The sequence below is a fragment of the Coloeus monedula genome, assembly GCF_965178545.1.
Source record: "Coloeus monedula genome assembly, chromosome: 3".
Lineage (NCBI taxonomy): Eukaryota > Metazoa > Chordata > Aves > Passeriformes > Corvidae > Coloeus > Coloeus monedula.
In genome coordinates this window covers 4,222,210-4,248,577 of record NC_138783.1, presented here as the reverse complement: position 1 = coordinate 4,248,577, position 26,368 = coordinate 4,222,210, and the positions used below count along the sequence as shown (strand labels likewise).

Below are 26,368 nucleotides of genomic sequence, written 5' to 3'. Positions count from 1 at the left end.
CATGCATGTGTAAACACAGCTCAGGACCATTGATATTAATTACACTTCTTTCAGTACCAGTCAGGAAGGGTAACCTATTTTGCAAGAAGGCTACAGATACTTAGTGTTGTCTGTGTTATGTGCACAGCTCTAAATTTCAGCTCTGTACTTTGGATGATACTTGAATAAATTGAGCTCATAAATTTGGCTAACAATGCAGGTGGTGGCTGCGGGTTTTGTGTTAATTTGATGGCCACACCAACCCTGGATTCAGTAATGTGTTGCAATATTTATCTATGAATTAGGGTACAAAGCAAAATAAGGGGAGTGAGCCAAATTTCAATTTACAGCTCCACTTACTGAACAATTTATAACACAGCTGAGATCCTGCTGTTTTGTCTGTCATTATGTGCAGAACTACAATAATCTTTCATCAGAAAAATTCAGCTTTATGCTCAATGCTGTGTAAAGTTCACTGGCTAATATGATACACATACGGTCTCACCACCACAGTGGACTGTCCATAAGCAACATTTAAACTTTGCAGAATCACACTTCCTGGGAGTAAAATTTCAAAACAAGGAAAGAATATTGTCAATATTGCCACAGAATTTCCTCAATCCTTTTCCATAGCAACCAAATATACAACATTATGTGTACAATAAACACGTACTACAAAATATGTCATCTTCTGAAATGGATTCTTAACTTCAATTAACAAGTGGGAGAAAAAGGCAACATTAGATCATTACAATAAAGGCTCAAAGGCCTAGAGCACAATGTCTTGGCTGAAAAAAGAAAAATACATTATGTCCTGAATTTTTGAAAAATAAAAAATGGGTCAGCTATTAAGAGCTTCATACTATAAATTACAGTGAAAGAGGATCATGCTGCTGCTATGCCTTCCTCATGGACAAGGTAAGGTGCACTGATTTTAGGGCTTTTGTTGCACTGAATGGGTTATTTGTAGTAATTTGAAAAGAAATTCAATGATTAAAGCTTTAAATTTCATCTGCAAGATGAGTGCCTGAAGATTTCAGAACTGAAATAGTCTTCACAATTTGAAAGCCACTAAATCAGAACAGTGAGGAGACAATAAGGGAGTTGAAAGTGTCATTCCAAACCCAGGCTCAACGTCTGAGGATGTGAGTTTACATAGAGCCAGAGGTCTAAGCACTGTCTTCATTTATCCTCCTTCTGTGAAGGGACTATTTTGAAAATAATCCTTCTGCAGAATACAAATGTACATAATGCTGTCAAAGAAAATGAATGCCTTAAAAAGATTCCTCTTGCACATGTGACAGGTACGAATCCTTCAGCAGTCAAAATCTGAAAATAAAACTAATTCCTTAGAATTGTTAGAATTTCTAACAATTGAAAGTTATTTATGGTAAAGCAGGGGAACAAACAGATTATGAATGTAATAAAGCCCTTGCATGCATTGGTATTTTGTATTGACACAGTATTACATAGGACTGATTAGATTGTGCTGTAAACTATTGTGTAAGACACCATCAAGCTAAACTAACTAAAGATTCCAATCTGGATTTGTTCAAGCACAGTTACAATAGTCAGGGACTATTTTTCATGCCTTTTGTAGATACAGTTATGCTGTCTGATGTTTGCTGTAGGCATAGCTTTAATTTAATTTATAGACTTTTCATGGAAAGTCTTCAACATGATATAGAAATGAAGACACATCGTTCTTTTCTAGAGTCCAGCTTTCAGTGTTGCTCACATATGTTTGCACTGGAGAAAGAAGTCATTGCTCTTACACCGGCTTATGAAATATCAGCAGCTTGGCCACAGACATAAAACTCACCTGAGCATGCCCTGACACACCCAAAAGAGCTCCCAAAATTTTCACTGTGCTAACATGGCTTGAAAGGAAACATGGATGTTTTTATAAAGTGCCCAGCATCTATGATAAATTTGCAAGGCAATCAAGCAGTCTTTCATGGCAAACCATGCAAGGAATGATGTTGTTATAACAAAACCGAACAGGAATAATGTTTCCCTTGTAAGTTCTGATTAGCAATACCAGTGGATCCAGATTCTGTACCACGGTGTATTTGCCTTGGCCCAGCAAATTGCCCTTGAAATGAACTCCCTGCTAACAGAAAGCTTCTGCTACAGCAACTGTTCTGCCTACTGCTCTCTGTGATTAGGGATTGCAGCTAGGACAAATGAGAAATGAAGCAATAAGAAAAGGGAATTAAAACTCTGTTTCAGACCTGCTTTTGAGCAGGCTTAGTTTAGCATTTTTTTCCTCCTGTACAGTACATATTCCACAGCAATTTTGAAAACAGTATAATTTAAAAGTTAACATTTGCTTAGCTGGTAGCACCAGATAAAAGCTCTAATTTGTAGTGAACAGGCGAATTTGTTATTGCCCCAGTCAATAGCTATTGACCTGGGACAGCACTTCTGCTCATTACAACCAAATCCTTTTTCTTTTTTGTTCAATAGTCAATGACACTGTAATGAAAGGCACTGCTTACAAACTGATGCAATATGTATCAGCAACAGCTAGAAGTTAATGACTAATGGTTGCACAGAGGAAAGCATGTGCTAAGAACAGCAGTACACGTCTATTAACCAAATTTACTGCATCTGATGTGCCTTTATAGGTTAGTGGGACTGTAACGCACATCAGATAAATAGTTTTTGTTGTTATTAATCTATGTTTTAGCACAAAACACCTTTTAATCACGCTATCAACATAAAAATAATTTGGCTAGGACAAAGTTTTGGCTGACTTTTACAGCATACCTTTCAGTTACATGAAATTTGGATTCTGCAATCCTAGACTTAGTACTTAGGCAAGGCAACTGCTCTCCTCCAACCTGAAGTCATGTTATTCTCTAAATACCACAGATGGGGCAGTATAAATGCAAGGCAACACCCTAAAGATAAACTGGGAAGAGCAGAGTGCATGTGTCCATGGCTCAGCCTGCCTTCAGGCTCCCTCACTGTAGCCGAGCAGTGCTGCACAACCCTGTCCTTTACAATTGATATAACTTGCACTTTCTATGCCTTGGGGTGAACTTTGTTCATAATTCATGTAGCCTATTTTCGTTCTATAATTATGGCTGTATAATTGTTTATTTTTTTTAATCTTGCCTGGCACCAAAATATTTTCTTTCAAACTTCCACTACTTATTTTATATCTGAGAGATGCCTATTTTTATATGATAGTGTGACTATAACAGTAATACCCACTATTTTTATATTACCTTCAAACAAACATTACATAACATTATTAAAGTTTGTTAACTCCTTGGTGAAAAGCAGAACTGCTAATGACTTTTTGGCTTACAGTTCTCTATCATTCTTTCCTGTAGAACCCGAACAAATACTCTAATATTAGAGCATTGATTTATCTGTATGTTTCTCTTTTTTGAATGCAACAGTGATTTCTCTCTAGACTGATGATGAGACATTACAGAGAGAAAATTTACAAATGTGGTGAAGATTAAACAATCCTGCCATTGCCAAGGAAACCATACTGTACTCCCTATGCACCATTTAATTGAATTTAAACAATGCTTGTAAACCACAGTGCTTTGCCTTTTTCAGACATGAGACACACCCTGCAAGGTGCACCACATGGATCCGAATCAGACCTATGATACTGATTCATAAACTCCCCTGCTGGTGAGGAATGGTGGAATTTAATTGCTGATAAATTCACTTAGGTTCCTACATATTTACATCTCCTGACAAGATCTCCAGTGCTGCTCAGCCAGTACTAACTTGTATTCCTGTTTGTTGTCACAGAGATTTAACTGACAGGAGAACAGTGGAGAGACTAAGCTGTGTCTTTCCTGCAGTGCAAAGAGTTTTGTTACTCTAGTAACTAAAAATACCTAAATAACAATAAATTTATCCTTGCAATACTGTGTGAAGAAAGAAAAAGATCATCTTAATTTAGAACCACAGAGAGACAGATTTGAACATGGTCAGGTTGTTCCATAAATCTACCAAAACTCCATTCCAACAACAGGAGTTCAGGAACTGACCTTTCCTCTTCTTAGTTTTTGTGTTTTCCAAACATAGCTTTTGGTGTTGTAACGAGGTGAAACCAGGAAATATTCATAACGTATTTACTGTGTTTACTGTGATGGTAAGAGGGCATTGCTTTATACACACAACACTTCCCCTTAAAAGAAAAATAAAAATTCTGCAAATTAGTGAACAGCACAGCTTGGTTAAGACAACGATTAATTTTGAAAAGAATACACATGAGTTTTTAAATTCCTTACTGAAAAAAACTGGCATTGAGGAAATTACATGCATGTTAATTAGACTTCTTAGTATTTAAGTGATAACTACATATTTCAGCCTTTCAGAAAAGTCCATAACACCACTAAACCTGACAGATTTCAGAGGCAAGGGATATCTCTTGTCAGCTGCAACAGTTATAAAGTAAAACATTTCATAGACTATTCTGGAATTTTAGTCAATCACTTGCAAGTGTACAACAGCTTACAAAGAGTTTACTTTTTATTTCTTCAAAATAGGAAATTCATCTCTTCTGGTACCAAAATCAGTAAACCTCAACCAAATAAATAACAAGACTTGTGCAAAAAGAAGAGTGTAGCTGGGAGTTTACAAGAGGATTTGACTTCATTGTCAGCTCGGTAACATTTATGATTTTCTCCAGTTGCCTATAAACAACCTCTTCATTCTATTTAATAAAAACCTGTAAAGAATTCTCCTGAATGAACATAATTGTTATTAAAAAATAAAAACATTTCAAACTGAAAAAAGACAGGCTATGCATTTCCTGTTATGGCCCCAAACACTGACAGTATCAACTGTCAATGATTTGGGAGATTTCTGAGAACTGTAAGCCACACTGAATGTGGAAATAATGCTTAGTTTTGATACTAAATGATATAGAATGGGAAAGCCAGCAAAAAACTATTAAGGAAAGGTACTAGTGACTTACTTTTTGTAACAACTCCTTCAAGGCGAATGATATTTGGGTGATCAAACTGTCCCATGATACTCGCCTCCCTCAGGAAATCTCTTCTTTGCCTGTCCATATAGCCACCCTTTAGAGTTTTAATTGCAACAGGGATCTCTCTTTTTCCTGGTGTCTTCAGACGTCCACTGCATACTTCCCCAAACTCCCCTTAAATAGATAAAATATCTGTTAAATAAGGCACAGTGCCAGTACACAAAAATAGTCAAGGAACCCACACATCCCGTAGAAGTGGACAGAGAAATAACGGATTGAATATTCAAATTTATGACTGTGATCATATCGCAGAAAATCAAAATATTCAGCAGTACTTCACAAGAAATTATCACCTTTCCTTTGTGCCACAGCAGAGATCATGGGACCTTGTACTGTGCCTGCAAAAGCCAAACCTTCAGCCCTCCCCAGTGTGGCTCATCTTGCTTTCCTTTGAGACTGATCATTGGTTTCAATATGTTTGTGATATATAACTGAGGAAGGAATGTAATGACATGTGGATTTTTATTCCACTGATGACAAAATACCTATGTAAAGTATCTATTTAGAGCAATATTTATCCCTAGGGGTGAAATGCACGAAGACCTGTATGATAAGAGAAGCCCTGAGACTATCAGAACACCTGACTATCCTCCAGGTGCAGAAAGCATTTAAAAAGTACTTTATGCTATTATGACCTAGAAGAGCACTTGCATGTGATTTATTTAAATGGACTTCCACATCTACTTGAAATTAATTACGTATTTCCCTGTTCAGCCAGCCAAAGGCCAACAGTCTCAGCAAACCTGGAGCTGTGTAATGAGAGGAATCTCAAAACTTGTTTCCTCTGATGTTTCCTTGTGTATGTAGGGCCTGTGAAGGATGTATGTCTCCCTGCATTCCTCTTATACATTTACTAATTCAGTTTATATGGAAATCACAACTTTCCATTGATCTTGAAGTCATGCAGAAGTTATTTAGAGGCCCTACCAAATACATTCTTGGATGCCTGCAGGTCAGTTTTCAATGGGTCCTAATTCAGTAAATGAAAAACAATGTTCACAGAAATACTTCAAAGCATTTCTCAGTGCAGGTTGCTCTCACAGCAAATCTAAATTTTCTACCCCAGTCATTTTGGAATCAGGACTGCTAAAAACCAAAAAGCAAGTAATGAACAGATATATATTTAACTGGGGATTTAACACTTCATTGAGTGCTGTTTGAATTAGTTTTCCCTAAACTTTAAGGACAGAAGTAAACAAAAGAAAGGAACTCTATTCTGTAACAGCTCATTTTCAGATATGAAACAAATCTAAAAGAGAGGGACCTTAAAGGCACAACCTTAACTTCAGAAAATTATGACTCCCTGATATTACAGGATTAGAATGGATATTGTCATAAAACTTTTATTTTATTAGGTTCTGTTGCTTCCACTGAAACAAAGCAAAGTTTTATTAGTCAATGAGATCCAGGAAGAGTGGAGGGATGAAAAGAACAATTTCATAGCTTGTCTTTCACTTCAGTAACAGAGGCATCATCAGGTAACAGGAGTAAAATTAAGAGATGCTGAACATAACCTCTGAATAAATTAGCAGCTTCCTGAACAGATAAAAAAGTCAAGTTGTCCCAGGTCTTCTTCCTACAGTTCTCCTCACCAATTCATTTCTACTTAATTTCAAAAAATAAATTAAAGATGTGTAAAATACGAAATATGTGAAAATACATAATTAGAGTAATGCTCTGGGAATCTTCTGACAAAAGGGTAAATTGTGTGAGGATTTTCCCATATGATTTTGCCCCTTTCAGCTTTAGAAGGCTCTACTTTAAAGGTTGCTTGCCTGTCTACTGCCACTGAAAAAGCAGTAACTTATTTGGACTTGTAAAGTCCTCCCATAAAGGAAAGCCATGAAACCTGAATGTTGTGCAGGAGATATGGTCTATCAATCTTCTATTCTGTGACATATTCAGCAGGACCACAACACATCTCTAAAGCCATGACCTTATTTCATCTTGCTGGTTTTTCAAGCTTAAACGCCTAAAATGAGAAAAATTTCCAATTTATTTCTCTTGGTGAAACAGCAAGTGAAACAGCAAAAATACTATTTTAGCATTAATATCCAGATTTTAAAAGAAATTTCATGGTCAATAAATCTGCAGAACCGCAAAATCTTATTTGAAGACTAATTTAGAAAGCATAGGTTAAAGAATATACCATTTTGCTACTACAAGATTATACAAGAGTACTACAGCTTTAGAATTTCATAAATAATGGCATTCATCCCTCAGGGACCGTAAAAGGCTGTTACCAAGTGCTTTAAAATGAATTAAACTGAAGGAGGCACCTGAATGACTTGCAATTCCAAGATTTATTATCTGTACAACATCCAAAGCAGGGGAAGGAACACCTGTTTCTTCCACCTTTTTTGGATGCATGATTTGGAAAGTGAGAAAGAAAACTCACTCCCCTTGGATACTGGGATTGATAAACTGGTGAACATAAAGACTACCAGCAGGTTTTTTGTGACATGATGTCAAACTTTAGATCATCAGCTCCCAGAAAAGACAATTCCTACATTTAGAAACCTAAGGTATGTAATAACTTCTAATTCTGTTTTAGACTAGATGGAGACCAATGATATAATTCAAGCATTGAATTATTTACACTGAGAGTTTGACAAGATTTCATTCCAGAGTAGCTTTTCTACACTTCTGTTCAGATAAAGAATTTTCAGTGTTTTTGAAGTCAAAGAGGAATGTGTTCAACAAAAGGGCTTTTTAAAATCTGAGAATCTCATTCTCACTGCTCAAGTTTGAAGATAAACAGGATAACTGTTGACCCTGCAGCAGCTGAGGTTCATGACTGCATGTGTAATAAGTAGAAGCTAAGAGCCAGATGTCAATGAAGTCAACATTTTTCCTTGCTCCAGGGAAAAGGCTGATCACAGCTAGAGAAAAAGATTGAGTTCATTGCCTGTTCAGTTTTAATAAAATGTAAACCATCCCTGTTTTAATGACATAAACCTCATCCATCTTACTGTATATTATATAAAAAGGAGCTAATTGAGCATCTAGAAATTTAGTCTGTGCAAACCACACGTCCCTTTTCTCATTCAGCAGAGCAGATGTGATACTGAAAGTGAAACAGGAGGAGTCAGTCACTTAAAAGTCTGATGTGCAGCCTGGTATTACTGCATGGGATCAGAACAAATGTCTTACAGCACAGACAGCGGCTGCTGATAGAACTGGAAGGTCACAGCACCAAATACAGCTCAACTCACTTCCCCATTTCAGTCATTACACTTGTGGGAGAACTTGCAGGAGATTTAGATCGTGCAAAAAATATTGTTCTACTCTGGGAAAAACTGAAGAGTTGGTCTCCTCCTTGAGTTTCAACATTTTAACAAAGAAAATAAGAGGATAGCTGTACATTTTAAGACAGACTTGACAAAGTACCTCTGGGAATTCATTCCTTGAAGAGGTGCTGAAGCCTTAAACTTAATAGCAAGAAGAGATGGGGCAGAAAAAAGTATAATGGGCAAGATATTAATTACTAAATACTTTAAAATATAACTTGGGTACAGAGTTAGGTTTGAGTTAAGCTGAAAACAGAAACTAAGAAAAAATACCTGCCTTGAGTGTCACAGCCATCTGAACTGCAAGTAGTGAATTATCAAGAACTTTTAGACATGACTTTTTCCATTGGAAAAAAAACCTGGAAACTGCTTTCAGGAGAAGATCAGTTTTAAAAATGTCATGACCAGAAATGCTAGAAATTTTTTTTTCAAATATTTGCAATTTTCTTCTGGTTCTTGAATGGAAATTATTTTTGTTTGAAAAATTAAAGTTATAGGAATTAAAAATGAGAATTATTGGCCAAAATAAAATGTTAAAACAGGACAAATTTAGAAGTGCATCTATTAATTGACTCTTAAAAGATATTAATGTTTCATTTTGGAGAAGATGTTGATTTTTGGTTTCACTGAGGTGAAAATTGTAAACATCTTTTAGAAGTAATTCTCCTGTGATAAGAAATCCATTTTATATCCAGCTGAATGTATAATACAGAATTAGAGAGAATGTACAGAAATCTTTAGGACTGCTGTGAATTTTAGTGATATGTTATGTCCCTGAACAGCTACTGAAGAACTGTGTGGGAATTTGTACTCTTCCTGCTTCAGCCATGGTATTTAACCTGTATCTTGTACACATGGAAGTAGGTTTAAATTTCATTGCAACCTGTTTGCAAGTCCTGTTAGGTGAATATTTTTGAAGTTGACAAATTACCCATGTAATTTTGGAAAATAAACCCCATAAAAATAAAATAGGTCAAAGCATACACTTCCATGCATACAAGGAAAAGAGAGGGAAGCTGAGAGAAGAGTTTTCATAAATGAAATAAGCTGAAAATAAGGACACAACTTTAATCTGAACTAAAACAAATAATCCTTGTCTGTTGTATTCAACTGAAATCAGCAGTTACACAGGTGTGGAATGTAGCTCAATCTGCTTTATAATCTAAGACATCAATATCTATAGTGTGTCTGAAGAAAAGGAAGAAATAGAAGAAAGCAAACTGAATGTTTTCTGCAGAGGTCAGCCCTCTGGGGGCTCTCTCAAGCTCATAATTCCAGTGGTGCCCAGCTCCAGATCCAGATGATGCGGTTCAAGCAATGGTTTAAGGTGAACGGGAGTACCACCACTATGGACTGCAGTGTGAAACAGAATTTTCTCTTTTACTTTCAGGTTGATACTTTCTCTCTCCTGTCTGCTACCAGATGTGGTTTTATTTCTGTAAGATTATTTGCATGACATTTTCTAGTGACTAAAACACTTTTAGCAACACTGGGGGTATTTCCATGGTTATCAGTGTAGTAACATATCATTAAATGAGGGGTCTAAACTGAAAAATACCCTTCCTTTCTAGAGTGATTAAGATATATGAAACAAATATAAAAAAGAAGGATTACAGGGCATCACCTTTCATACTGTCTACATCTTATCAACAGATCTTCCTCTTTTCCCTCTCTGCTAGTGACCCTTCTCCACACAGAAAAGCCTGTCCCAAACCAGCCTCTCCTTCTTTCCCCTCACACTCCTCCAGTTGTCTATTTGAGAATAATTTTTTCTCAGTCTTCTATATTCTGAATTTATATCCCCATAGAAAGAGATTCCAGCCTAATTTCACCCCCAGTGACTGAGAATACATGACAATAACTATGGCAAATGCTGAGTGACACAGTGTTTTGAATACATCTGGGAAAAAACCCAAAACAAAATAAAAACAACCCCAAAAAACAATAAACCAGGCAAAAAATCAACCCTACACAAAAAAAATTGCTACTGAATTAATTTCCTAATGCTTATGAAGAGCAGTCTTGCCATGCCTAGAGATTTTTTTACAGTAGGTATAGTTTTACCTGCACCAATGACTCTTTCAATACGAATTCTTGAAGGATCAATCTCCTTGGCAAACTCATGGACAGCAAGAGATGGGTCTTCATACGTGTCTGGATCTATGTATGTTTTGAGTCCTGGGAAACGTACTGAAACAAAGAGAGAAAAATAGGAATCAAGAACTCGTTGACATTCATGCACTGCAACAATAAGTGGGTTGGGTTTTTTTTGACTAGACAGTTGAAAGAACTGAAAATAGCATATTAAATCTTCCAGGTTTAAAATTTCAGAACCCTACAGAAGAGCTGGTCACTTGAAAAAGGGTCTGCAGAGACACCAAGTGAGGGCTCAATGATATGGGGAAAAGCAGGACGTCAAAACTAACAGTGATTATTGCCAAAGCAGTTTATATTCTCCTTGGCTGCTCCTTGGGCAATTGAGGCAATCTGTCCTTTACTTTGAAAACAGTTGTTTCTAGTTCATTCCTTTCATTTAGGAGTGGATGGCTGAACATCCTGTTTTGCCAAACAGGTCAAATCTTTGAGTTCCTTTTCTCTAAGGATGAATCCTGGAGGACTGTGCTGCTTTGTTCTCTTCTGATCAGCTGGAACAGCCAGAGAGCCAGGTGCAAGATGACAACAAAAATATCCAAATCCATTTTCAAGATAATTTCTGTCTGTTTCCTTGGAGATGGCCATGGCAGTAGTGGGTTGGTGCCAGATTGCTTTGGCAGGCTCCAGCAAGCCATCATTTCCAGGCATGGCTAATATCCCTTGTGTTTCTGAGTACAGCATGTTCAAGAACTTGTGTTGTTTCTTCTGGACTATCTGCCTGGGAATTCTTCTAGGCTGCTGCCATATCATGACTAAGTTCTGGAAAACTTTCAGTCCATTATCAGAAGCTGATGTTAATGCATCAATTTATCAGAATAAAAAGAGGGTTCTGCAGCTGGGTCCAGAGAATTCCTTTAAAAAGAATGAAGCATTTCTCGGCCTTCTTTCTCTTGTCACTTAATAGCTGAGTCTAAAACAGTAATTCCTCTTCATTCTTGGTTCTATGGAGCACATCTATGAGTAGAGACTTGTCTCCTCCAGTGTGATGCTGAGATCACTACAAATGAATGGGAAGGCTCTGAGATGAAGCTTTGTGTCATGAAATACAGTCATCATTTACCCAGACCTGAAAGACACCAAGTGAGGCTTTTTTCAAATTCACTCATGGTCTGAGAGGCATATATCAAACTCCCCAGCAGGAGGGTTTTTTACCGTCTTTCATTTCTGGCCATGTTTGGAAACAAATGACAAAAACATCTTTATGGGCAAATATGCCCTTTTCCTTGACAGAAAGACATTGGCTTGATACAGTGGTGTCATCTGAAAAAGATTTTACTTCTGGTGAGTTTGGTGTTGATCATAGTAATTCCAGAGATGGTATCAAAATGATGAAAGAATAAAATTTGATACCCTTTGTATAATACCCTTTGACTAAAAAAAAAAATTCAATTGGTGACTCTTAACAGAAAAGACTAAGGCAACTAATTTAAAGTAGGTAGCTAAACTAAACTATATAAACTAATTACTGCCCATGAGAGATCACCAGGATTTTCTCTCACTGTACTCATCAGTGAGCAGGAACACGAGGGAAGTCAACTCATTCCACTTCTTTTTTCTTGGGTGGCTAGAAGTGTAGATCCCTAAATTCAAAGAGAACTAGGTACAAATAAGTCATACAGTCACCAAGAGAGGAGTTTTGAGGCAGAAATTCAGTACCCAGAATAACTGAGAGTTCAAAGAAATATACTTGAAAACCTGCTAAATATTATTAGCTGAATACCAAAAAACCCTTAATAACTAGAATGTATTTAGTGAAACTATTCAAGAGAACAAGCAAACAAAAATAAAGACCTCTGATGATGCAGACAGTAAGGAACTACTCAAATAATCACATTGAAACATCAAGGGCAAAGCTGTTCAGGAAACAGTGGACATTCTTCATTTAAAACATGATATACATATTACGTAGCACAGTGCTGAACTACTTACAGTGTCCATTTTGCAAATGAGCCCTTCTTTTCTCCTCAGATTTCATCTTGGCCTTTATGTACCACTGGCATCTTTCAGGAAAAACAAGTGAGGTTTTAAATAAAATACTTGCCATGAATAAAACAGGTGTACATTAAATTTTATTTGCACTTTCATGAAAGCCAAAATCTTTGCATTTGGAATATATATATATGTTTACTTATGAATCTAAAGAGGGAAATATGCACGATGAACTACAAACAGATTATATACAAAGAAAAACAGATCATGGTTGAATGACTAGCATGAAAAGGACTACCTGAGTTTGTTTGATGCAATACTTTATTTTCAAGTTTGACTCCTCCAAAGAATTCTGATACTTCAAAAAATTATTACTTTCCTGCATTCCTGTTTGCATACACAGGCCTGTAGTAATTAAACCTTATCCCCTTAACTTTTGTATACCGTGGATAAAAAAACCCTCTCATTTTCTTCATAATAGAATAATAATGACTTCACCATGTTTCATGAAAAAAGAAAATATTTTTTGTCTTTTGTTGAGTGGCTCTGTGCAGTCTGAGCTTCTGAACACTGCCTACCTGCAGGACTGATAATGCTTATTTAGAGGGTCACACGGCAGGCACAACTGTTTCAGTTAAGAAAAAACCAAAATATTTGCTCTTGGTCTTAAAGCTCTTTCTCACTCAATGAACAGCCTAAAAATTACTATTTAGAGGGAAATCTTTTGGTTTAAGGGACGGCAAAGGGCTGTAGAGGCACTGCTGGCAGTGGAGAACAGCAGTGCCCGTGGACATGTGCTGTAGAGTACAGACATGCAGCTCCTAGACCAGCTTGAAAAAAAACTCCTGTCCTCTGTGTGAACATTAACAGAATTATAAAATTAAATAAAAATAACTACAGTCAATATATCCATTCTAACAGTGGAGAGATATGAGGAAAAGGTGAACACACCCACTTCACTTCAGTGGTTTGTTTAAACTGCTGAAACACAGTAGGAAAGTCACAAATTCATTCACTGCTACACAGGTAACGATGAGCTAATGAAGGTCAAAAGCTCCTGAAGCTGATATACCCTTGTGGAGAGAATGCAAACCAGTGGATTCTCAGATTCTGTGGAAACCTTGAGATTGAACACCAGTTGCTGGGACTCACTAAGGATGCCAGTGCCATTTTTAGGATAACTGAACAACTGGTCTCTAGGGTGCCACCTGCCAAGAGCCCTAAACAAAAGTTCTTACACTCCCAAGTGTTTACCCAAGGGACCAGTCAAAGAAACAAGACTTTAACCTCACCCAACTCTCCTAAACATCCATGGACCCCCAAAGTTTGACTACAGAAACCAGTGATTGATCACCAGCAGAGGAGTCTCCACATTCTCTGGTCAGGTTGGCTACAGAACAATTGGAGCTAAGACTTAAATCAGACTGAACTTTACCATTCAATTTCCTGGAACTGAGCCGAGACCCCAGTCCTGTGTCTTGAAGTCTCTGTTGCTTTCATATTCCTATCTGCAATTGACAGCCACGCTTCCTGCTTGCTCCTGGTGGATAATGACTCAGCAAAGTGCTGAGGCAGGTGCTCATTTAACCCGGCCTCTCCACTCTGAATAGGCTCATCAGCAGCCCTGAGACTCGACAGCTCATCGAATTGTTAATTCTGAACAGTGAAGCAGAGCACATCTGTAGGGTACCAGTCCCATTTTTCATGCTGAAATTTGCCTCCAGTCCTAGAGTAAATTGAGTATTTATTCAAAATTTTCTTGCTCTGTCTTCTGTGGAACATGCTCTTATCACTGCATTTAAGCAGCACTTCAAAATGAATTCATATCTTACATAATTGAAACGGTCCCATTGAGGAAGGCACTAGAAAGCTAAGAGAATCTCTGATATCCTTAACATTAGAAAACAGGAGGAAGAAACACAGAAAAGAAAAATTCCATTTTTTTAAAAATTCCTGAGTTTAGTGATTTTTTTCTACAGGAAGTGTTTGAGTTATGTTTCAGGATTTCACGTAAGGATTCCACACAGTAATTTTCTCTGGAAATTTGTCTAAAAAATTCCTCTCTCTTCTAAAAGACCCTACTGTTTGTCACCTTCTGTAGTAATTGTAGGAATATTTACTTAGCCTCTACGATTATCTAAGGCCACAATATGTTCCAAGGTTAACTGCTGTCATAACCTTCACCAGAATGTTAGACTTAACTGGTTTTATTATTTAGCAGAGAGAGCATTAACTCATAAAATGGCAGCTACTGCAGTGCCATATTTAGTTGCTGGGGTACTGCAAATAAAACCTCAGGCCTACACTGATACAACTTCACTTTCCTTTCAAATCAGAGGTAATGCTGTATCAACAAAACAAATGTGTAATTACAAACCTAAAAGTGCAGCACCCTTTATTGATAACAGTGATGACCATTTTCACATTCAGAAGAGTGAGTGTCACATCTTTTCTCTGGGCGTAAACAGGATCCAAACCACAACAGGAGCAGTGCAGAATCCCACCCCACCTCTGGATTTTTTCTGTCCCTGAACCAGGTAAGAAGGAAACTCATGGACAATTCTATCCACATGAAGGCTCTTCCAGCATCTGTTTTTTGTGTCTGAGGAGGGAGAGGAGGAAAGGGTAGAGAGGGCCCAGAGCCCACACAACCCCTGCTACAGATTCTGCTGCAGGAGCTCTGAGCTAATTCCTCTGCTTGAAGGCCCTTATCCATACAGAGCAATAGTCTGGGTTCAGGTTTCCTTGATCCATGGCAGCACCGTGGTGCCACTGATGTCTCACAGAACACATGGGGACACAATGGGTCCTTTTAAATGTTGCTTTGCTTCCTGGTGGTGAAAGGAGGTGGAAACACCTGAGGCTCAGGGAGAAAGGAAACAATGCACCCTGGAAGGAGCTGGGCCTGTGGGAATCTGAGCTTCAGCCAGGACTGGGGGTCCAACCTACACGTCTTTTTTAGCATGTCCAGTTAGAACTTGTGAGTTCCCTTAAAACCTTCAGTGTGCAACTCAGCATCTGCCAAAGCAAACTCAGCACCATCACTCAAAGCAAAATACTTTCTCATCTTATTTGCACAATGTCATTACTTGATCCTGATCAACACAGAAGAAAGGTGGACAAACAGCACTGCACTAAAAGAATTTCAAGAACAAGAATGACACTGGTTATAAAAAAACTCTACATTGTCCAGACTGGTAAAATTCCCCTGCCAATGCAACAGCAGTGCTGCAACATAGATTTAATTGGGATACCTTCAATTAAAAAAAAAAAAAAAAAGGCAAAAAGCTATAAAATAGAACCTTTAGTGAGGTATTTTCTGTTCACTAGTGATATCACAGGCAGTAGAACCATTTTGGTGTTTCAGAGTATAGTTCTCCTTAGTTTACCTTTGTTACATAATTCCTGCATTCCATCTTAACAGATGCAGAAATGTGCATAGAAAAAAAATATATAAGATAAAAAAAATAGAAAAAAAAATAATTGTGTGTGGCTTTTCCTACAAGTTGAATACAGTGGAAGTAATAAAAAATGGTCCATTCAAGTGCCTTTAGCAAGGTACAATGCCAACCCCAAGACATCAAAAATCCCATGGTTCCACCCTCTAAAGCTTTGCAATTGACAGTTATGAGATCTTGTAAAATACACTGTGGGGATCTTTTTTCTTCTTTTTTTCCTTGTAATGTCAGAGCCTTGAGGGTGCAGCAGGTATATTGTATTTTTAAATTATCATTCTGTAGGCAAGAGCTCCATAAACTTATTTTTTAAATATCCAAACTATTTCTTGATTTCACATAACTTCTTATCTCCCCAAACTGTGTCTTTATGAAAAACAACACTCACAAAAAAACTGTAGAAACAGTGCTGAACGAAGAGGATATTCCACTGTGTCTAACCCTAATTTTAGCACTGAAAATGTGGTTTAATGACTTAAATATTATTCTTAAATTCTTAACTTTAGGTGAGACTATATGAGAACAGTGTTTTAATTACCTGCCAGTGATGAGGAAGAACAAAGTGAGGATGACCAGGAGAGTGAATCCACCAACAGCAGCAGTGGCAATTACAAGAATCTGTCCCTGCTCTGCAGCCATATCAGAAGCTGAAAGAGAAGCACAGAGAAAAGAGGTTGATGCTCCATCCATCACCCAGGGATTGTGCAGAATGGCTGAAATCATTTCAATGGTCAAATGTTGCCACTTGTTTGTAATGGTTTCCTTGGTGCTTAGCAAGGACATCGGACACAAACGTGTCTGCAAAGTGACAATAAGCCATGTCCCAACTAGGATGGAGGGGAGATGTTTGCAGGTTTATACAGTGAGGATTTGTCACTATCAAACACTTGCAATTTACTAAAGTTTGAATATGACAGGATTTTGGACACAAACCTGTATTTTCTTCCTTAGCTTTATTTATCTTAAACCTGCATCTAATTCAGAAGTTCTCTCCATCCCCCTGTCCCAGTGAAGTCAGCAGCAGTGCTGGGTATGTGAGAAATACTAAACTGGATTCAGGAGGAGGCAAAGCAAAAACCCACACCTAATGTGCAGCTTCACACACTCTTCAGCATGTCTGGTGTTCAGTTCTATTGTCACAAAATACACACAGTTCACCATAATATGTCTTAGGCCTCTTGTTTTTCTCTCTGCTTTTTGTAGGATGTTTAGGAGTTAAAAAAGATCACCTGAAATTATACAGTTTCTGGACACTTCCTCTTTTTGTTACTTTATTGTGCATTAATATGAAATCTTTACATTGACAGTTTACCTACTTATGGTCCAGGTGGTCCTCACTGTCCAAAGACTACACGAGCAGAAAAAGAATTAGGCTCATTTTTTTCTCTGTCTCCTGTCTTGGGACTCTGAAGTTTTATTTGTTAAACTCTGCTACACTTGAACATTTACACCACATGACATTTACCCAATTCTTACTTTCTATTTCCATGGGAAATAAAGCATTGTTTTGAAAGGAGAATAAATAATTCTATTCAATTACTTCTGAAAACAGGAGTAAATGCAGAAAAGAAGATAATTTTTACATCAGGGAAGCAACTTTGATTTGGTGAACTTGCAAATTGTTCAATAAGCAAAATCTTTAGCTTTTTTCAGGCACCAGGCGATTAAAGCTTAGGGAAATCACCTAGGCTGCTGTCTAGAAAGCTCAGCAAGCTATGTTCCCTCACTTTGCAGCTGATGAAGCTCAGTGCAATGCACACATTGCTATCCAAAGCCTCATAAAATGCTGTTTCCAAGAAAAGCATTTGGCTTCTGAATAATATTTGTGTGTGGCTTAAAAACTCGTGGTGTAAACTGGCTTTGTAGGAGCAGCAAAGCAAATAAAAATGATAGTAGCTTATGTCAAATTTTCAGCAAGAACACCTTGTTAAATTTCTGCCATTAGGTTTCTGTCCATATAATTTTATGGAAGCATGCAGAGGCAGTAAATTACAAGGCATTCAGTACCTGTGGTCAGACAAGTTAAATATACACATCTTCCAATAAATGATGGAGCAAATATTGACTGAACAGTTAAATGACATGTAGTGATGTTACAGGAGGGGATTCCAGCTCTGTGTTGTCTTCCACAGGCTCTGGTTTATTTGGAAAAATACAACATAACAAATATCATGCCACACAAGTAACAATGCAAATGATAAGAAGCTCTCCAAAGCAAATGCTGAATACCATTTTTCAGACTATTGAGAACTGCGTTAAATGTGGCAAAGATTGTTGCAGTCAGGCATGGCTTGATTTGTACACAGAGGAGTCTTGCCCATCTCTACAGTGGAAATGAGAGGACAAACTGCACCTCTCCTTTTAATAGGAAAAAGATTATGCAAAATTAGTGAATTCAGCAGGAGGAAAGAAAAACACAAGCTCAAAATTAACAGAAAAATTAATTTGTCAAAAGAAAAATTAACTGTGATTTTTTTCAACAGTCATTTACTGCCAAGAGAACAACCCAGGAACTTTCATGGTGCAAATGTAGGGACTGACTCCATGGTCTAAAGAAGCACCTGCAGCTATGGAGATGAAGATGTGTCCTGATCATTTCTGCCAGATGGAGCTGCTATTTTTTGGTGTTCTAGCTAAAACAGAAACCAATCCAGTAATTTAATAACATATATTTTCTATCAGGAACCAAAGTCACATAAATGAAAGGGAGAAATTCCAGACAGATTTAAGTTCTTTCTGCTTGCAAACAGTATGATTTTTAGCTGAAAAAGTGATAATACTGTTTCTCTTGTTTGTATTTTACTGTGTTGGCAGAAGTGCCAGATTCAAATACATTAGGGTTTTGTTTTTCATGTAGTTAAATCACTACAAGGAGCTTTCAAGCCTGAAACTTCCAGATGACCTTAATTTACTTGCCAGATAAAAATGTCAAATGACAGACAAGTATAATTGGAAAATGTGGATTTGTTAAAAACTGACAGAGAGGCAGGTAAGGCAAAATGATGGAAATACTTATTTTTGCTTGAATTGATCCCTCAATAAAATCATTAAAGGCACAGTGCAATGAACAACACATATATAAGCACACAAGTATGCACATACACAGATTTATCACATGCAGGTAAAAAGTTCCACAAAAAAACTATTTAGCCAGTGAGAAGACAGTAATCAGGGACCCTCCATACCTAGAATTTTTACAGCATTTTGCCATTCTATATTAAATTCTATGTGTCTGTCAACCTCTCTGTTCTTTTCTCATTTCTCCAGCTTTCTCTTAAAGTAAAGTTCAAGTTGTAAATACTAAGAGCTTTAACTGTTTCTGTTGAGCATGTTCTTGAATATTTTTGTTACTTCCTGGTTTTCCTTCATTATGTTTCCTGTGCATATTGATATGTAACCCTGTGTTTCTCCTCAGAACTTCTTGATTATGTAAGACAGAAAAACTCAGTTTAAAAAACAACTATGACAGTTTGCAAAGTCAAGCAAGTTCCTGCAACCTCATTTCCTCTCTTTGTGTGTACATATGAGAATGCTGCATTTAATCACAGAAGTACACAGCATTTTTTTCCAGAAACTCATTTGTTAGACAACATGGCCAGCATTCCTATAGCTAAAATCAATATTTTGTTGTCTCTACACTGTCTAGGGCACCTCAACTTTATGAGCTTAGCACTTCTCTAACTGGGCTGACTGTTTAGCCTGGTACTATGTCTCATTCTCTCTACCTGTCTGCTCTGTAAGTTCATTGGGGCAGCAAACGTACTTAAAAAATGAGAAGCTAAAACAAGGAAAAGGGAGAATTTATGACTTATCCCAGATGTTTCAGCAGTGTAATGTTTGGGTGGCAAAGCTCTTCAACCACATTTTAACTGCAACTGATGCGGTTAGTCAAAGCTATGGCTTGATTTTAGAACTGCAGCATGGATCATACACGCATCCAGGAGCTTATTACCCAGGTAAACTCCTCGCTGCCATTGCTCTTCATGCTTAACTCATGTTATAGGCCTGAAATGATATTTAAAGTTTCTGGTTGCATCGTTCCAGCTTCCTTGCTTAACACCATGCCCAGAAATCCCTTCTGCATCCAGCCTGGTGTCAGTTCTGCCCCTACAATCCACTCTTTACACCCATGTCCAGACTCAGCTTCTCTCTGGGTTCTTCACCCAAATGCATGGAGGAGGAGCTGCACTTTCCCTCCTCTCTGGGCTGAAGGGAAATATCCTCAGGCTTCATTTCCTCACTGGGCAGACTGGAAGAAATGGTGCAGATGTTTTAGTCACAGTGCAAAAGGCTGAAAGACAGAGAGAATCTTTCAGCTCTGCTATTACTTTTTCTTTGAACAAATCTCTCCAAAACATTTTACAAGTTTCTGTATTTGGTGTAAAAGAGCTGGAAGCCCTAATGACAGCTCACTTCTGTCTCTCAGCTCCATCCTTTCATTACTTCAATTTGACATCTATCAGGCAGCAGACCCTCCAGCAGACTGAAAGATCAAAAAGTGACAGAAAGACAGCTAGACTGATAACAGTGAGTAGCTGTAAGACAGGTAAGTGTGGACAGTGAGCACTGGAGCTCTAATAGACAGAACAGGCTGTCAGGTGGATTTACAAGGCATTGTAAACAACAGTGCTTAAAAACAATAGGTAAGAAAAACACAAAGTCTCATTAGGACAACCTTTACGTTTTCACAAATGAAAATGTAGTTCCTTTGCAGTTCTGTGATGCAGTGAGCTGATGGGCTCCAATCCAAGGGGAAATGAGAAGGCAAAGGAAAGGTGATCTTAAAAAGGACTTTTAGAATGAAAAAACAGTGCTTTCACTAGCATACAAATCTAAAACTTTTTGGTGTCTATTCACTTGAAAAGCTTTCTTCCAAATATTTCCCTTAACATTCACTTTCGGGCCAGTGGACAAATGGAAAGCTTGTGCAAGCAGTTCGAGATCTGAACAAGGACATTGCTCTTGTTTAGGAAATGCAGAGGAAAAGTGAAGTCTCTGGGTTTTCTGGATACATACAGTAGTGCAATCAGATAGATCAAAATCAAATGTGAAGACCAAATGGCTGCAAATATTAAACACAGTAAGGAAAGAGACTAAAATGAGACATTCTTTGGTGTCCATTGCTGACTAATATTGAATGAACAGTAGGACGAGGCAGAGGTGGGGAGAGATCCAACAATCCAGTTTCTAAATATATGTGTCATCTGATTTGTTTGTTTCAACAAATAATTCAATTAACTATTTTCAAAACAAAAAACATTGTAAAAAAAACCCCAAAACCAACTCAATTTTGAATTGGTAATTCAGTTTATTTCTAAAAATCCTAGGGATGGCTTCTCTGTCATGGCAGCCTTGCTGCATGATTTGAGGATGAAAAGTTAAAGGTAGATTTTTTTGGATGTGGGAAGAGGAAGAAGAAAGTGAAAATTCAGCAGAATTTTCTGGCAATAGACAAAAATCACCATCTGAGACTATGGTAAAGAAATCAAACTTATTGATTCATCAAGATCAGGGCTTCAGCAAATTATTTTTTCACAGTCTTCAACTTTATAAAACACCTAATCAGGCATTCCATTAGTACTTCTGAAGTGTTTAAGTTTTTAGTGTTAATAATTTAAAGTATACAAAGTCTGCATTGCTTTTGGATTAAATATCATCATGTGGTCACATTTATGGCTCTGTTCAGCCCAAGCACAAGTCCACACTGCATAAATGCTACTTTGTCCCTTAGGCCCCTTCCAGAACACTTCACTTTCGGATTATTTTTTTCTCATGATGGGAAGGCTGACAAGGAAAATATCCTTGGTTTTAGAACAAGCCCTGCTTTGGCATGAAAACTGCCTAAAAGCTTGTAAATTGTTCAATATTTTACAAATTCCTCTGGACAGAAGAGCCTCTAAGGTAACGTTGTAAAAAACCCACGACTCTAGGAAAAAAAAAAAAAAGCTTTGAATCATTAATTAAAAAACAAAACAAAACACCCCCCAACAAAACCAACCAAACAGAAAAAGTCTTCCAAAACCAGCTAGTTAGAAGAGAGGGGAAAAAAACCAGAGAGGGTAACAGTCAGAGATTAAAGCGTATCTGCCCTAGGACAAATGTTTTTTTATTGTCAGAACACATTTTATTCTCTGTTTAGAAGGACCAGAGTGTTTTTGTGGTGACTCAGATAGCTGGTAATTCTGACAGATAAAAGCAGGAACTACAAGTGAGGTTTATGCTCCAATTTATAGCCCCAGCAGTGGCACCTGTGTGTGTGCTGGAGTGTATGAAAACCTGCCAGCTCTGCTACAAGTGTTTTGCCTGAAAAGTGCTGAAACAGAGACTGAATAAAATGGCAACAAGAAACACAGTGACAAGTGGTGGTTGCTGTGCTTTGGAAAGGTTTCACATTTCCCAGCTGCAGCCTCTGAGCTTTAACAGGGGGAGAAATGCCTGTCAGCATCCATTCATCCCTCCCCACTTCCTTGAAGCAAATTTTTCTGACTATCCTAGGTAACTCCATTTCCTATCACAATGAAAATACAAATTTTACTCTTTTGGATGCTCCACCTGATTGTCTTTGCAGCAGGGAGAAGAGTTCAACAACAGAGCTCCCCAAGCCATGGCTGCCTCAGTCTGTGGGTAAGTGAGGGTGCTTCCCAAAAAACACATCAGCACTGCTAACTAAGTTTTTCCATTGCTGCTGCAGATTTGGTCTTCTCTGTCCCTCATGCAGCCCCTTTAGCAATCACACCAAAATGTTTTAGTGTTCCTGGTAATGGTGAATCTATTTTATCCTTTATAACTGAAGTGACACAGGTAGTGTTTCACCAGCACAGCAGAGAAGGCAGGACACTGTCCTGCTAAGGGCACTGTGTTTCAGGACATTGATATACACATCTCACAGCTGATGAACCACTAATTTTCTATAATTAGGCTATTGAAGAAAAACTCTCATTTTGGATTGCTTGCTTTACTGCTATCTATTAACAAATTCTCAGTATTCAAGCAGGGTAAATGGAATAACCTTGGATGTTTACCTGAAACTGGTCTGGGAATTCTTTTCTTCTGTAACATGTACAATTGGCAGAGAGCTGAAGGATGTTACAAGCTAATGCCAACTGAGGAGGATTTTTATCAAACACATGACTTAAAATATTTTTTGTTATTTTCATGAAAGTGTTGGTTGATAAATTTTCTGACAACACAGACTTTAAAAACACTCTATTCTTCCCAGGCTTCTCATGAAAATGTTAATTTTGAGTTAATTAAAATCTAACTGGAAGTCCACAAAAAGTAATTGCAAAAGTGGAATTTTCACCAAGTAACTTGTTTCTAGTGAGCAGGGATGGAGGGAGCTGCAATAGTCTGCCTTGGCGTAATATTATTTGCTATCTTTCAGAATAATTGAGAAGAATGTATGTTAAAAAAATCAAATTTTCAGCTGAGCTGCACACTGCCAGAATAGTAAGTGATGAAGAGAGATGCCTACAGAGCTGGACTAGGACTGCTTTGTAAGACCAATGCAGACCAGCAAGGGCCAATTAACATTTATGGGTACTAATAAAATTAAGCAGCCCAAATCTCAACACAACTCTCCCAAATCTCTCTGTGTAAATGTAAACCAGTATCTGGAAATACTGACATAACCATTGCCGTACTCTATTTATTCAGCTGTGTGAAACAACGTGCTAGCTTAGACAGCAAGTGCTTAGACTTAGAAGTAAAAGAAATCAGAATTATTGGGAGGTAAACGGCGTTAAGGTCTGTTTATGGCATCGTAAATGGATTTATTTTTCCAGTTTATTTCAGTATCGGGTTCAGCTCTGATGTTATACTTAGAAAACGATGTCAAAATTAAGCTCACCGTGCAGCCCAAGGGCCACTTGCATCAGTGGACTGAAAAAGAGAAATGGGGCTAGGATGGAGATTCCCTCAGTACCAATGAGGGAAATGTCACTGGAACCACAGTCTTCCTCATTTAGATGGAAAAGTGACATTTGCACAGTGTGAAACCTCACAGAGGTTTAAATACTATTTTCTTTTTATATGAATTAAGCCTCGTATTTTTGGCACCAAAAGAGACAGACAAGATCTACTGAAATTCTTGAAAGCACCCAAGTGCTCAACTCCTATTCAAACCAACTGGCTTAAGTACCCAGAAAATTTTAAAAAGTCCAATTAGGCATTAAGTACTTGGAAATCTATCCCTGATTGATTTTTGAAACAGAAGTTAAGAAGCAATGAAAATGGAACACAAATCCCTGGGTACTCTTGGAAGCACTTAGATAGTTTTGAGTCTGTGCATTAGCTTAAACAACTTGAATTCTAAAACACTAATGAAAAACATGGTATACATAATTGGCTAATTAAAGTAATTTAATTAATGAGTGTTTTAATGTTGTATCTACTGCACTAATTTTCTCTCAAATACATGTAAATACTTTTTTTATGTTTCTTTGAACACGGAGGGCAACACATGACTTAAATATAAAATTGTTGAGAGCATGAACATCACACATGAAGCCTTTTTGCATATTTTGTAGGAATAGGAGGGCTTCCTGCTTCTTACTGCCAAATTTTGTAGTTTATTGGTTGATGGAAATGCATATAAAAGTTTTCAGTTTTTTATTTGTGGAATCTGGGAGCACTGACAACTACAGAGCGAAAAGTCCATCACTGGGAGCGTGCAGAAAGCTGCTGGATTTAGGTGAAGCTTAAGCTCAATTAGGGGCATTTCTAGATGTCAAGAGGCAGAACTTCTATAAGGAAAGAAAGGATCGCAGAATCCTAGAGTATCTCAGGTTGGAAGGGACCCATAAGGAAATTTTATGGAAGAGAACACTCCTTCAGCTGCAGCATCGGGCTAACATTTCTACGTGTTGTTGTAAATCCAGAACTGTGAGTCTGAGGCTTGCTTTTTATCACATGGCAGTGGTCATTTTGTGATAAGCAAATGGTATGGGTTCAGCCATTCAAACTCCCAATGTCTCACTGGTTTAGAATTAGATGCTACTTCTATTGTATTTAATTTTTTTTTCCTTCAGTAAAACTTACTTTCATCTCCAGTTTCAAATTCAAACTTCTGGCTATAGCCGCTGTATCCTGCTGCCGTCCTGACTCTGATATGAAATATATACTTGGTGGCTGGCTTGAGACCTGTGATGATAACACTTGGAGCCTTGGACCTTGTGGAGGAATAGCTGAGCTGCTCATGCTCCTGAGGGACAAAAGAGGGAAGAAATGATATCAAGTTGAGTTGAACAAACTTTGCAAAAATGATATAACAGACCTGAAGCTCCATATTCTTCTCACGAATGTAAAATGTGTTTATAAAAGGAGGTGCAGGTATGGGTTTCTGTACTTTGGCTCTGTGCTACAGTCAGAATGTATGATATGGCCTTGACTTTTAGATTTCAGGTTTTTTGTCTTTACCCTTGCATACAGACATGTTTTTGTGACTTGGGTTAGTAACCAACCCAACCGCAGTCAAACCAACATGGAATTAGTACAAGACTACATTCACAGAAGAATGGCAACTAGAATGGCAGCTCATTATTTTGGCACAATGGACAAACTAGGAGGTCAGTAAACACTACCAAGCTGTAAAATAAAGATGTGGGAGTATTCAAATACCCGCTACTCACTTCTACCCGCAGGTAGTGCCAAAATGCCGGCGCTATCCGTGGGTAGACCTGTGGGTAGAAGAAAATAGGAATTAACTTTTTCTTTAAGGCCTGTCAACTTTGAGCATGGTTCAACTGCTTCGCTGCTGCTGAGCTGAGCTCAATGTCTGTTTCCAGGTAGCTGTAAGGTAGTCATACATGAAATTCACTTTGAAAGTCCATAAGGAGAAACAGTCTGTGCAGAAGTCCCCTGTTAATCTCCTGGCAGCTGCTGACAGTTCCTGAGTCTCGCAGATATCCCTGAGAATTATGGTCCCTGGGAATTACCACTGCAGACCAGCTGCTCTATTGTGGAGACCAGACACATCAATTTCTGTGCATAAACTGAGTGCTGCTTTTCTAGACAGGTCTTGGATGATGCCTTTAACGTGAGAGGATGACTGGGAATGATGCCTGAGGTGGCCACCTAAACACAGAGACTAGACAAGAATAAGAGAATCAAAGGAGGTATTTATTTGAAGGGCCTTCAAAGGTACACCCTGGGCAGTCAAAAGGCTACACCCAAGATGGACCCTGGGTCACAGGTTCTTCAAACTTTTATAAGTTTGCATATCATTTGCGTATCATTTGTGTATCAGGGTTAACTCTCCAATTATAACCTCGGTTCATGATGTAATTACCCCAAGTTTGCCCCCTCTTCAGAGGCTTTTAGTTTACACATTTGGGGCCCGGTGTCCTTGAAGAGCTAACCTAGAGAGGGTTTGTAATGCCTAACCAGCATGAGAGAACAGCAGCTAACAGGCTACACAAAACTTCAGAGTTACACACTAGGCAGTACAGGATTTGAAAAATATAGAAGTTAAAACCTAAGGCATCAGGAAGAGGAACATTTATTCCCTGTCATTAGTTACTTGACAAGCCAGTAGT

General features: G+C 37.9%; 1 protein-coding gene across 1 annotated transcript in view; it reads right to left on the bottom strand.

Annotated features, from left to right (window-relative positions):
- EPHA6 (EPH receptor A6) overlaps positions 1-26,368 on the bottom strand; it is a gene marked incomplete at its 3' end in the record, with an annotated part of 381,057 nt that overhangs the window by 76,733 nt on the left and 277,956 nt on the right. Inside the window, exons 7-12 of the mRNA XM_082277981.1 lie at positions 25,463-25,510; positions 24,873-25,035; positions 16,372-16,480; positions 12,379-12,449; positions 10,360-10,485; positions 4,934-5,119 (exon numbers count right to left, since the gene is read on the bottom strand). Coding sequence (XP_082134107.1) covers positions 4,934-5,119; positions 10,360-10,485; positions 12,379-12,449; positions 16,372-16,480; positions 24,873-25,035; positions 25,463-25,510 — 703 coding nt within the window. The remainder of the gene's footprint in view (positions 1-4,933; positions 5,120-10,359; positions 10,486-12,378; positions 12,450-16,371; positions 16,481-24,872; positions 25,036-25,462; positions 25,511-26,368) is intronic.